The sequence below is a fragment of the Lonchura striata genome, chromosome 6 (assembly GCF_050655825.1).
Source record: "Lonchura striata isolate lonStrDom1 chromosome 6, ASM5065582v1, whole genome shotgun sequence".
NCBI lineage: Eukaryota > Metazoa > Chordata > Aves > Passeriformes > Estrildidae > Lonchura > Lonchura striata.
Window position 1 is genome coordinate 22,679,326 of NC_140708.1, and position 14,879 is coordinate 22,694,204.

General features: G+C 39.8%; 1 protein-coding gene across 5 annotated transcripts in view; it reads right to left on the reverse strand.

Moving 5' to 3' along the window:
• The window catches only part of MARCHF8 (membrane associated ring-CH-type finger 8), an 85,504-nt gene that overhangs the window by 41,241 nt on the left and 29,384 nt on the right, over positions 1-14,879 (reverse strand). The window contains exon 2 of one of the 5 annotated variants that reach the window (XM_085582485.1): positions 4,580-4,661. The exons of the other annotated variants lie outside the window; for them this stretch is intronic. Coding sequence (XP_085438611.1) covers positions 4,580-4,591 — 12 coding nt within the window. The 5' untranslated portion in view covers positions 4,592-4,661. The remainder of the gene's footprint in view (positions 1-4,579; positions 4,662-14,879) is intronic. 5 annotated transcript variants of the gene reach the window in all.

A 14,879-nucleotide genomic window follows, 5' to 3' on the forward strand; every position in this document is an offset into this window, starting at 1 on the left:
TGCAAAGTGTTACTAACAAATACAGAAGGTACAACTGGGTAGCTGTAACATTTGTGGTCATGCTGCATATGACAGAGACAATTCTCTGACAAACCACTCATCACAAAAGCCTATTTGTGCCATTTTCCAATACGGGTGATGGTATGCCAACTTTTGACATATCACATAATTACATGCCTCCTTTTTTACTACTTCCGAAGAATCTCCTGTTGAACACTGCCACAAGGCGCTTTAATCTAACCTGGGACAGCAGTTCCTATGTTCTCCATTCTAGCTATGGTCTTAACTTTGTTGACAACTTTAGTACTTTGGTTATCATGAGTGTAAGGGGTCTTCGGGTCTTTGAGTCAGTTCTCTGGATTAATCAGCATTCACAGATATGCATATAGTGCTGAAGGATTCAATAATACATTATTTTCTGCTCCCATACAGGAGATGATTCTCTCCAGAAACTGAATTTAGATCTTAGTAAAAAAAAAATCAGCAAATCAGAAAAACAATACATGACAGGGAGAGAACAGGAAAAAAGAAATTACACTAGTGCCTCAAATAACTATAGTGCAGAGATGCAGTCAGACAAAAGTATCCTAGCATGACACTATAAAAATGACAGAATAAAACCAAATTCCCCAAATCCCAGACTGCAATTTTGCTGTTGCTTCCTTCCTGACCTCCATTTTCTCAGTGCTTTCAAGCTGCCAGCCTTCACTAGCTTCACACAAACTCCTCCAGGAGCACAGGAAAGGCACAGTGGCTAAATCTCTCTGCAGAGTCCAGTGCAGAGGTGGTCTGACTTGGTGAGATTTAATTGGCCTATCTGTATTCATGGTTTTGTATCTCAGTCCAAGGTCTGAGGTCATCAGCATCAGTTGGCCAACATTTACAAATGGTGTTGAAATGCCTTTCTGTTAGCTTTAAGCTCGGATGTTGTGTGTGTCTGCAATCATCTCACTTCAGGATTGTTCTCTAAGCATTGTTGAAGGTCAAATACATGACCAGATAGGTCCAAAGCAAAACTGCAGTGACTATCATTCATTGTATGCAAAACATCAAAATGCTACTTCATCTCCACTCTGTTCACTTGCTGTTACTTTAATATGAATGCATAAAAAAACTGAATCAAACCTGAGCTGTGCCAAGATAGCACAGCACTCAACCCTTTACCCACGACTTGCTCAGAGAGAAGCAGCTGCAGCTTGGCACATCTCTGCACTAATGTGGTCATTCAGCTCTTAGACTGGGCTCGTCTGAATTGACAGTCATGTCCTGACTCACTCGGGTTGCAGTCAATTCATGGAGATGCACATGATTGCCTGCCAGCCCTCTGTCTCCACCAAACCTTACACAGGTCACATTCCTACTGTATTTCTTCCCATTCTGCAGTCACTGTCAGGAGGAAGAAACAAACAGCACTTCAATTGTTTCTGCTCAGATATCAGAGCGTCCTGTACTTTTGGACAATGAAATAAGGAAGTTTGTGGAGGTGTGGTGGGGGGAAACAGTCTCTGTCTCTCCTTTTACTGACCCTCCCTTGTCACCAGCGGCCAAGAGATGCCCATGATGAAGTGGCAACACCCATTACAGCGTTGAGGCTGAAGCACAAGAAGATGAAGACACCCCTTTGTCCTCCTCCACCACACCCAGGTGCAGAGATCTCCAGCCTGGCATGCTGCCATCCTCAAGGAGGTGCAGAGAACCCTCGCTTCTGCAGCCCCACGACTGTATCTACTTGCAGCCACACCCATGGGAGGAAGGCACCCACTGTCATCCCCTGCTGCTGGCAAAAGAGGGAGTCTTTCCTGTTTTCTACTACTTTTCCCAAGGACAGCACAGATGGATTTCATTTAAATGCTATTACAATATGACGCTGCCTTTATATCTCGTAACTAGTAACTCCTCTTCCATTCACTGCTGTATAAGCATACTCTTCGTTTCAGTTTGTGACATTTCTTACTGCTGTTAAATAGGGAATATTTTAATTGTATTTCTAATTCTTCCATTAGAAGCCTTTGTATTCCATTACAAAGAGACACAGAGATAGGAGATAAAAGTGGTAAGGACTTTTATCAAATAAGTCTCAGCCCTGATGCTTGCCACAGCCTGAATAGAGGGTATGTTGTTTCCTCTTCTGGTTTGATTCCAGTTCTTCACAGTGATCTACAGAAAAATAACAACATTTTTATTTCTGACATTTTCTTCCTTATTTATTGCCTTTTTTATGTTCAGTACAATCTTTCACTTTCCTGTATCTCTAAGTAATGCCTGTGTGTTCTGTTCAGTCCAAATATTTTTCTCACTGTTAGCTGATGGAGCAAATCTTTGGCAAATTTTGAAGATATTTTAATCCAGAACAATTCTCAGACATGCGAAAATTTATCATCATTGTAACAATGTCTGAATTTTACAAAATTGTAAAAGTCAGAATAAAACTTCTAAGACTGAGATTTTATGATCATAGTCCATCCAGGTCTCTCGTGCTTCAGGTTCTTGAAGATTTTGAGGAACTTCTGAAGCACGGGCATAAGCAGAACCACTTTCATATGACACATCAAATATGACACTTTCCCCTGGGTCCAAACTGGTTTAAGCCAGGGTGAACATGTTTAAATCTTCTCTGTACCAACTGTGCTGTAATTGTGACTTTGTAATATAGTGCTAGTATTAGATAGTATTTGATTACAGAAAAGAATGAATAACATCAGCTGAGTGGAGGCTGAGTAGAGATGAAATTTGAATCTGAATAGTTGAAAAAGAACAACATGGAGACACTTATAGAAAACTAAATTTTAAATTATCAATATATTAAACAATCAAGTGCAGAAATAACTCTTCTTTCCCCATACCCTGATGACTTGATAACATAACTCTGGACTCTAGGTGTAACTCAGCTGCAGAAGAGTAAAATGCATTTCATTGTTAAAAAAAACCTTTAAGTCATATAATCATGAATACATCTCCACTGACTTCAGTCAATTAACTGACTGCACAGGATCTCTTAAGTCTGATAAAATCAGATAAATAATTCTGCTAGCCAGCTTCTATGAAATGAGGATCTTACACATTGAAAGGTCATACATTCAGTTGTAAGAGAATATTAGACTGCCAGTTCTTTATCTTATGGCATATACTGAAGCATCTACAAAATTCAAGTAGGAGAACAATTCTCAGTGTATACACAGCATATAAATTTGAAGACCTTTCAGACATAAAGTCAAAAAAAGCTTTTAAAATTTTAAGAGTCAACACTTCAAGTTATTTAGGACTATCAAAAACATACATGTGTTCCCCTACTAAAGTCACAGACTGATAATGTCTAGGACAAAATCCTGTAACTCTCAACTGTTAAAAGGCAAAAGAGAAATGTCACTAAATAACACTCTTGTGTACATGCAAATTTTATTTAAGTGATCAAGTCATCTTGGAAGACAACATACTGGCAGGCAGCATATATTTAAGCTCCACCAATAACACATGACCATTAATCTCCTGGAGGATTTCACATAAAGCTGACAATTTTTGCTTCCACCAGCAATGCTTATTTGCTAAATCCTGGACTAGACTTCAAGCTATCGTTTTGAAAAGAAAACAACTCATCTGCACAGCAAAGCACCATTTTGTCCTGGTTCTCTAGCAAGGACTCTTGATCTTTGCACTGTCAAGTTTATCAGCCCACTAAAACAAACAAACAAACAGATAGATAAATGGCAATCTCCCCAAAGCAGAAGCAGATCTCCAAGAGGCAGGACACAAACCCACACAGCGCAGCTCACAGCCAGAAGCAGCACACACACACACAAGCACACTTCAGACAAACAAAGCAAATAACACTTGAACATTCTTGCCAAATGAGATTATGTATTTGTGTACCTCCCTCTCACACATATGCACAAACCCACACATTACACAGCAAATAATACTCACAGAACAGAACAAAGACCCCTTGTTATTGTTCCATAAGGTTCTGCAAAATCCCTTTCTTTGTCTAAAACTGAATTAACAGTATTGCTAGAGCCTTAATAATTTAAACATACAAAGCTTGCAAAGACAGACTATGGGTTTCTTTTAGAGCAACTGGTAACATTAGAAAATGCAGATATGCTTTGGGAACAGAAGCTCCTATTTACAAGCATCTTTATTCAGCAAATTAAAAAAAGTAGCAAATATTGCAGCCATTCAAACACAGAGCCGCTGAAAGGACACACTGCAGCTTAAGGCTTATCACATCCAGCTGTGTTTTAACAGAATCTCTTAAGGTTACCTTCCTCCCAAAGTGAAGTGCTAAATAACCAATAAAATTAAAAAGCCACCTTAAAGAAAAACTCAAAAATTTCCAAAAAACCCAGCAAGTTGTCTCCCTGTTTTTAAACCCTAGAACCTTTAGAAGAATGCCAGTGTGAATGAAGGAAAATAATGCATCTTCATAGTTAGAACTGAACAAAGTATGACACTAAAAGGGATCATTCAGGTAGCACTCTAAGGAGGAACCTCTCCAGCAGCCTCCCTTGACAGAAGCTGCCCTGACACACATTCATCTTGCAGGGCTCAACAGCATCCTTCTGCTGACAAGACATTCTCCTACCTGAAGCTTCATTTTTCAGCATGAATGCACATGTGTATCCTCAGTGCAGCTTTTCCTGGTTGCATGATTCCTGTTCTTCAATCTAAAGAGACAGAGGGGTTTAAGCAGAGCTGCAGACTGCCCTACATTTGGCTGCAGAATAGAAAGAGTTGGTGCAGTACTTGCCTGGGCTTGTTTAAGTCGCCTAAACATAAATACTAGTGTAGCTTGAACTATACTAACTACTTCCTCCAGCTGATTACAGTGAAAAGAGCTTGTGATGAATAATGCATGAGAGCTCCTACGAACATGCTCCATTCCTTGCAGCAGCTGATGTACACCTCTCCCTGCTTCCCCAAACCAATCCTAAGCAGTTTTTGTGCTATGAAGCATAACAATTCTCCAAATATCAAAGAGCAAGGAGGATGCCCCTTCCAGATCCATTTTCTTTCCTCATTAGTCAAATAGAGCTGGTGAATTTCTTTTTTCTTTAATAACAGTACACAGCTACAAGTCAAAGAAGGCACGATAAGCACAGAATCACATCTCTGGGATAACACAACACTTGTAAATTCAGTTGCTTAGTAATTAATTTTTCTTAAGGGCTGTGATGCAAGAGAAGCTGTGTAAAGATGAACACTGAAGACAGCAAAAGAATGTGACAGACCAGAAAATAATACTGTACAAAGAAGGTGGAAAAAAATGCTTACTGCAGCTGGCAAGTTCAGTTGACTGTTTACAGAAAAAAAAAATTGTTCAGAAGAGCTTAGAGGGTGGATTAATATGGGGGAAAAGTTCACATGCTTATTCTCTTAAGCAAAAAAATTTGCTGTCAGTAAAATTTTTCAAGACAACTACAAAAATAATGTTCAGGTGTGAACAAACAGAAGAGTAATTTGCAGGTAATTTATCTGCAAACACAGTTACGGCAATAGGCAAATGTTACTTGTAGATTCAGGTCTATTTCTCAGAATTATTTTGTTTTGATTTTGTTGTTAGATACACATCACGTTATTTGGCATTTCTGTATCAGTTACCCACTGCAATCCGAGTGACACTGCTGTCCAAACACAACTGACAAGGCTCTCAAAAGCCATTAGTTTCCTGTATTGGAAATGTGGCTTGTCCGTCTCCCAAGCAACAAGAGGTAGAGCCAGAGGAAATGACCTCAAATTGCACCAGAGGAGGTTTAGATTGGCTATTTGGACAAATTTCTTCACCAAAAGGGTTGTTAAGTGTTGGAACAGGCTGCCCAGGGAAGTGATTGAGTCACCATTCCTGGAGGTATTTAAAGGATGTAGTTGTAGTGCTCAGGGCTGTGCTTTAGCAGTAGACTTGGAAGTGTTAGGTTAATCACTAGACAATGATACTGAGGTCTCTTCCAGCCTAAATGATTCTATGACTTACAGTGAGAGAGTTCATACAGGTTCCTAAATTCTGAACCATTCAGAATGCTCTTCAGTTTGGGCATAACTTAATTCTCTAGACAGCTCTGAAATCACATGTTTCAGGTCACATCAAAATTAAGAGACAGCTCCTGCTTTCTACCTCCAATTCACACAAAAGGTGAGACAGAAAAGATGAAGATAACAGGGACTACAAACAGAAAGGGATATTCAAAATATTAGAGTCCTCTGAAGCTCAGTTATGACTGCTTGTTACTTTGGAAGGACTCTTCCTTCACCTCTGCTAAAGGTGGTCCCTCCTGCATGGATGAAAGCTTATAAAACTTCTATCTCTCTAGTTGACATTATCCAGACAGTTACATTTATTGTTGTGCTTTCACTGTGATACCCTGTGACCTCAGGAATACACACCACAAGGCACAAGAGAGGATTTACCTTTCCATCAATTGCACTTTTTTTTTTTTTACAGACCAATTCCATCTTTTTACCCTCATCAGTTCTTGCCACATCCACTTTTAAACTGAAGTTTTCAGAGGATTACACCCCATTCAAAATGCAGTTTTACCACAAAGTTACATGGTACAAATCTGGAGGCAAAGATCACTGTGAAAATACTTAATCACTCTTACTCAAAGTCAAGGACAACACCCTGAACTATACAGACCTTTTGTCTCATCCAACACAGCTGGTCCCATATCCTGTGCACTCAGTAACTCACTGTTTCTCCCTCCCCCCTCATAGAATACTCCTTTAAAAAAGAAAAACTCCAATGAAAAATCATATCCACAAAAGCATTATCAGCTCTTGGCTGATATAACAAAGGGTACAGAAACACTTCACTTACCAATAGAGATAAACAAACCTCAAGGAGGCAAAGTATCTTAACATTTAAAAACTGAGGCCTTAATGTCTTCCTTCTGGCTCCTCCATTATGATTTTAATGTTGGGAACCAAGAAGTTTCCAGAGAATTAGCAGGGCTCCCTAGGGTGAGAAAGCCAGAGCTCTGCATAAATCCAGCCTTGCACGCCAGGTCAGCCATCAGGCTGCACACGACAGATGCAGAACTCCTTTATAGAGAGAGCTTCTGTCTCTGCCAAGGAAGCCAAAAGGGCTACATCTTGTTAGCAAGCAAAACTTCTGCCTTAGCTGAGCTTGGGCTGCTGTGGATTCACTACCCAGATGTTTTCTTTCATATCTGTAAGACACTGTTGAATTCTGAGAATTTTTTTTCAAAGGTTTTAACTCTAAGGCTAATGGACATGAATTGCTGGAGGGGAGGGGGGAAAACATGCCATAAACATGCATTTCTAAGGCTTCTATAAAGGGAAGCATGTTATCTAAGCTCAGTTAAGAATTCCACATGGCCCTTTGGATATTTACCCTCTTAGTATACTTCAGGAGGTTGGGTGAAAGGTTATAAAGGCTGGTTTCTAAATGCAAGAGGTGTATTACCACCATTACAAAGAATTATGCAAACTCAACAAGCTGGAAGAGAAATACATGTAATTCTGTTCTGCACCAGTGTTACACCAGTGAACTCTCAGCAGAACTATGTGTGCACATGGCCCACAGTACTGCCCCCATGACACCAGGTGTTACGTGTACGTTTCTGGGAGAAGCAAAGCAGAACATAAACAGATGAGCATGACAGTAATTAAACACATTTTATTATTGCATTATTATTATGCCATTTCTTAGACCATTCTCTCCGCTGCATATTCAACTTAAAATGTAACAAGAGAATTAAAGCCTATCTGCCTTCTAAAGAGGGTACTTCACAAGGATTTAACTGAAAAAAAAAAAAAGGTGTTTTCCTAAGTTTTTAAAGAATAATGAGCTCAACCAGTTTTTGAATTCATCCATGCATTTGACATCATGGGAATTGCACTAAAAACCTGCCTGCCCATTTATAGGCACCCACTCCTATATAAAACCTCCAGTTTCTATGTATCAGAGCTTCAGGAAAAAAAACCCATTGGAAACAAGAGTACTGAAAGTCTAAAGTCATGTGGCAAACAACTTTGAAGTGACTTGAGTTCACAGATTTTTTTAAAGGGACATGTGACATTTGACTACTTAAGAGTTAACATACTCTTGAGTCTTTCATCCCAAAATAAAGTAAGCTGCTGCTTGTGTTTTTTCCTCAAATACTGAATATTTTCAAATACTGCAATCTAAACAATGTGTTAAGTCTTTATGTTTGTGAAGCTAAAAAGAGCAGTTTAAAAATTAAAGGCATTCAGCTGAACATCTTTATATTTCATTTAATATGAGCAACACTTTGTAGCATTCTCCTGCATGCCTGAATAATCATGTTGCCAGTGTGAAAGCAAGAGATGCAGAAAAGGTCTCACCACAGCAAGAACAGTGCTTAGCAAAATAATCTTTCATTCATGTACACTTATTAGGTGAAACTTGAAAAAATGTGTGTAGAGTAAATTCACAGACATATCACTTCATTACATGCTTATGCTAGGGGCCAAGCTGAATAATTTTAGTTAAGTATTTAGCTACTGGCTGGCCAGTTAATTTTACAGTCAAATTTTGTACAGTCTATTTAGTTTCTCCCATTTTTAAATAACTGCAACCTCCTGGGGAAATTCTCTACAAGACCATCTGCTCGTTTGCTATAAATCCTCCTTTCAGACCTTACACAAATTTCTAAGATGCCAATCAGAATGTCTTTGATGTGTGGGTGAACAAAACCCCAACTATTCTGAATTAAAACCTGCAGTACAAAGAGATGAGTTATCCCTGATCAGTAAAATAACAGCAGCAAAGCGGGTCACTTCCCCACAGCACACCTCAGGCAGCAGATACACTCTTAGTGGATGAGCACTTACAGTCCTTCCCTGGCCACAGGATAGTCAGGGGCAATTCACCTCACATTTTCACCTTGTTATTCTCTCTGGAGCTTCTGTGTGTCCAAGCACCTTCTTTGCTAACATCTCAGTTGGTACTGCCCAGGAACAGCTGATGTGATGATGTTTCCCAGGCCTAAGCTCAAAGGAGGGTTGAGGGAAGGGAGAACCAACTTGACTGGCAAAAAGTGTAATGGGAAAAGATGGCTTAAGGAGATGTTAAATACCAGGCAGTGTTTCCTGTCTGTGTATTCCCATAATCATGCTTGTGCAAGCACTGCTCTGCTCTCCTCTGGCTTGTGAAACACTGCAGGCTATGCAGATCCAGTGATACACCAGCCATTTTCCAAACAAACAAGGCTGAAGGGAGTTTCAGCAATCAGGAACACTCTGAACATGCTAATGGACTTTGATCTGGCAGATGTTTCTCCAAGTGCACGTGAATTTCATAAAAAAGTAGTGAAGATTTTATAGCCACTTTTAATTAAATTAGTGCCAGTCTCCAAACTGTACCAAGTGTTAACAAATTCCACTTAATCCACCATTCTAACCCATGCTTCTATGGAAAAGGCAGAAAGACAGCAGTACTTGTTGACAGGAGCTGACTTTAGTTGATGCCTGTGTCTAACTCAAATACTGCAACAAGCAATTCACAATGCTGCAAGGCAATTAAGAGCTGCTTATCCAATACTGTGGGTGTTACTAATGCAACTAGAGAGGGTTATAACTGTAGGACCGGAAGAATTTTTCAGAAAAGCATTAGAAGGCTGACTACAGAAAAAAACAAAACCCACCAACAATCAAAATCCACAAAAAACAATTCAGACTATCAAAAACTATTCCCCCCCACATCTACATTCTTGGCTCTTTGTTTTGCTTTTTGGCCACCTAAAATAGAACTGAGTTCAGACCAGTACACTGCACACAGGTTCTCCCCAACAAAAACTGCAAGGCCAGAACTAGTTAAGTCACTTCCAAGAACATTTGAGAAATCTAGGAGAAAAAAAGTAAAAACCAGAACTTTGCTATGAAGAGGAACTGTATGAGCTTCCTCAAATGTTTCTCAAAAAAAAAAAAAAATTCCCCAAAACAATAACGAAAAACCAAAAGCCACCCAAAAAAATTCACCCCAAAAAAACAACCCATCAAATTCAAAAATCACAACAGCTAAAACCTACCCAAATATGCAAGAATAATTCACCAGAAGGAAGACAACAGACATAGGGTCAAGGCTGTGCATTAAACACCCCCAAAAATTCTGGTTATAAATCCAAACATGAGATTTAGTTAATTCTGTCATAATGACTCCACTGAAAACCAGAAAGGCTATAAAATGAGTTGATCTCATCTGCCTTCCTTCACTCTGCAATCCAGAGACTTGAGTGTGCTTCAGGCTTACTACAGGTAGGCAGAGAGAAGTCAATGTTAAAAAAAAGAGCTTTAACAATGTCCTTCCTGTGTTCCAGTTGGCTACCCCTCCATCACTCTTGGAACAGATAGTATGGGAGCACCAGTGCCTGCCATGAGTTCCTGGTGGGATATGTGTGAGCAGTGAGACCACAGGGAACATCAACTTCAAGAAGATAAACATGAGAGTACATTTCAAAGGGGGTGAGAGGAAAGATACCTGGGTTTTACTGGATGAGGTGCTGTGGGATGGCACTTTTACAGTTGCTCCTTTAAATAAGCAGCTGTTGCACCAGAGACACAGAGAGGTCAAAGAGAAGCCTTTAAGGAATTGCTGGGCTATAGTAGTTATTATTTATCTTCTAGATGTTCACAGGTGGGCTTGTGTTACAAAGGTCTGACTGAAATTAACCAAGCTGCTAAAATATTTAGACCTAGATATCAGAACTCTTGAAAGCAAATATTTGAATCTGGAGATCTAGCAAAATCTATACATGCTCCTGATCACTCTTGGAGGCAGCGTGAGGACTCCTGGCCATTTGGAAGCAGAGCAGCAGGGCTGGACAGAGGCTAAAACTGGGAATGCTATCAGGAGATAAGCAGCTGCCACCAGTCATGCTCAGCATGGGACTGCAGGCAGTTGAAAATCCTCATAAATCTAGGAACAACAGCAGTGCTCTTTGTTGCATCTACATTCAAGAAGAAATAGAGGTTTATAGATAAGGGGAAAAACCTCAGGATTAAACAGTCTGGCATGAACATGGTACAGCTGGAACTGAAGCCCAAACATACAGGTTGTCTCTCTTTCTCCCCCACCTGTATTCATGGGAAAGGCCCAGCTTCCCATGGAAAACTGGAAGGTCCTATACACTTCAGTCACATCATTCTAGTAACCATTAAAATGCATCTTTCAGAATGGCATTAGTTATTCAGGCTCCAAAACACACAGAACAAACACTGTAAATGAAACTCTCATACCTGGGCACATTACCCACTCTTGAAATCCTCCCAACCAACTCTTGCAGAAGAAACATTCCTTAGAGCAGCTGTGCTCAGGATGTGACTGGGAGGAAGTGCTGCCTTATTGCAATCAGGCTCACCCCATCTGTTGGGTGGGGCTTTCTTGCCAGTCTGTTGTCTCCTATTAACACTTTCCTAAAGGTCTGTTTTAGCTCAGTAGAACTCCCACCTTTACTATGTCTGACATAGTGGAGTGTTTCCTTCTATTTCTCTTCTCAAATGTTTCCATCTAAAAATTGAACAAATGATACTGATATAAACATACTCCATGGTGAAGATCTGACTGATGACAGATTTGATATTGGCCTTATCAAATGAAGACATCCCTGCTGTTTCCACAAGATTGGTGCTAAGCTAGGCATCAGTCAATATTTTCAATAATAATATGGAAATTAATTGAAAAAAAACGACAAAGGAAACTCTCTGCCAGTTATATTTACAGGTGACACAAAGCTTAGCAGGCTGATGAAGCTTACAGACACTTCACAGATACAGAGCATGTGAAACTTATCTGGGGAAAAAAACCCACAAGTACTAAAATTGCCTTTTATTTTCAATGAAGTTACACAGGCTGTGATTGCAAATTATGTGGGTTTCAGCTTACAAAGCAGAAATACAGCAGAGGATTAGATGTAGAAAGCTGTAGAGAAGTGACAAGTGAAAATGAGAATCTGAATGGGGTTTGAGGGCAGGATCAATGAAATTCACCCTTGCATTAGAGCAAGCAGAGTTTTCAGTTTTCCCTCTGAACTGCCAAAGTAGCATTGGAGAACTAAGAGAGGACAAAAACTGGAAAGCCACTGAAACCCTACCAGCAAGAGCAGCACAGCATGGCTTATAATTTATAAGACACTTGCTTTTCCAGCGTCCCAGTCTTTACTTTCAAACAGGACAAGAGGGACCACAAAAGGATATCTTTCCATCCCTCATTGCCCCTGTCCCAGTTACAATGATGAAGGAAACACCCTACTGGATGAGACTCCAGAATTTTATCGGTAAGTTTTTAGATAAAGTAAATGACCTCACTTGTTTTCAACACACAGGTCGAAAAGCAGAATTTGAGAGACTGTTTCAATTACTCAAGAAGGTTGTTAGCAACTAGCAGGCAAAGCACCTCTGTGCACTGTGATGGTGGCTGGCATGGAAACAAACTACAAACAAAGACAAAAGCTTTACCCTTCATCTTCAAATCAAGGCTGGAAGCTAAAGCGCCACTTCCAAATACCATGAGTTACAGGTTCAATGCACAGGGGTAGCTACATGCAACATAACACAGGTAGTTCCAAGTCAGATGTGGCCACCTCTGCTGGCCTTCAGTGTCACAAACTTCAAAGGAATCATTAAAATAGAACAACCACATTAATGGGAAACTGTTTTGGGAGTGGGATGTGCTACTTTTATGTTGACCCCAGCTAGGAATTGGAACAATCAACTCTTCATTACCAGTGTCTAAAAATTACATGTATCTCTATGCATCTATAACACAGCTACAGAATCAGTAGGTTGGAAGAGACCTTCAAGATCATCGAGTCTAGCCCATGTCCTAACACCTCAACTAAACCATGGCACCGAGTGCCCCATCCATTTTTTTTTTTAAATACACCCAGGGATGGTGACTCCACTGCCTCCCTGGCCAGACCATTATCACTCTTTCCATAAAAAACTTTTTCCTAATATCCAACTTATATTTCCCCTGGCACAACCTAAGATAGTGTCCTCTCATTCTGTCAGCTGCTGCCTGGAGAAAGAGACCAACCCCCACCTGACTACACTCACCTTTCAGGAAGTTGTAGAGAATTATAAGATCACCCCAAGTCTCCTTTTCTCCAGGCTAAACACCCCCAGCTCCCTCAGTCGTTCCTCACAGGTTTTGTGCTCCAAGCCCCTCACCAGCCTCGTTGCCTCCTCTGGACACGCTCCAGCATCTCAACATCCTGCCTAAACTGAGTGGCCAGAACTGACACAGCACTCAAGGTGTGTCTTGCCAGTGCTGAGTACAGGAGAAATAGGTATATACATATATATAGGTGTGATATTCTGATTTGCAGATAGGTGTTTTTGTTTAAAACTTTAATCTGTACTCCCACATGCCTGTTCCCCTTCTGCATGAACTTCAGTATTGTTTAGTGATACAGATTTTTTTGCTTGCTGATTTGGACCAATTATAAGCCAAATAGTCAAATCACAGAAGAGAACCAGCTCAGTCCTATTCCCAGCTGTAAGAGAGAAGATACTTTTTCTTAGATTAAGCACAAGTCAGCACTGGTAGTACCCAGTGGTCCTAATTTGCTAATGTACCAATGAACTACCATAATGTTTCCCTTGTCACTACTTAACTTAAAATGGCTATATTTTAATGTTTACAGGTATGCAGCAGCTGTGCTTCACTTCTCCCAGATATCCCAACCATGGAGCATGAAAACAGGAACCCTTCTATTTAAGGGGTCACTACCACAAATCTGCCTGTGGATTTTTCAGTAACTCCAGTGTCTCTGGAGTACCTGAAGCTTGTTAGCAACCAAAGAGGACCTCACATTCCAGTATTTCATGCAGAACAAAGTTGCTCAACTTGTTAAGTTAACCAGCTCAGAGAAATTAAGATGCAAAAATTAGCAAATGTTTCCCTTCATTGCATACAAGGCTGCCTTGCAATCTTTATGCAAATAATGTGCTTTCAGCCATCTGGGTAACAGTAAACATACCTAAGAATACTGGAGGGAAACCAAGCCCAAACAACTCTTTTGTATTCTCTGGGATCAATCAAAGGTTTTTACTGTTATTATGACTAAAAACTGAAGCCAAAAAGCCTCTGTCTGAGGCAAACACACTTGTTTCAACCTGAACAACTTATTAATCACCTTCTCTTGCATCTACTGCTTGGGAATATTACTAGAAATAGGCAGGCAGATGATTGCAGGAGAAACTTGACAATTGACACAGGGTTTATGCATCTAATCACAGCTGGCTAAAACACTTCTGATTTTGCAATATTCCATCCAGCAAAAGCTAGCAGTGTGTTACAAGGCTGCTCCTTCACCACTTGACAGGAAAAATAAGTCAATTGATTAGATGATATTAAAAATCACCAAGATCAGCCTCTTTTAAACTTTTAAAACATCTTTCAGCTACTCTCTCTAAATTATAGGAAAAGGATAATCTCATACTTTTTTAAAGAATTTGATGCCAATCCATAATTATCACATATTACATACAATACACTTAACTAATGAACACAGCTACTCACTAGAAAGTGAATTTGACTTGAGAGTTAGAAAAAACCCTGACTTTTTAGATAAAAATAGCCATAAATATCTCTATGTCTGTAAGATCTAAAGCAGTGATTTTCCAAGGTGTTAGTACCAAAGAGTAGCAGATACAATTATCCTTCAAGGCAGTGAGACACACTGGAAATCTATGTCTCCAAATCCAGCTTTGATATAGACCTCAGTAGGTTACACAAAGAATTTAGATGTACACCCCATTTCATTACTGTAAGGTCTCTGAAAAAACCTAAGCATAAGATGCAAGCTTATTACTAAAAATGTTCTAATGTTAAAAATACACCAAAAATTGCTTCCACACTCATAGAATCTGAGTATATGAATATCTGTGCTAAACACACCCAC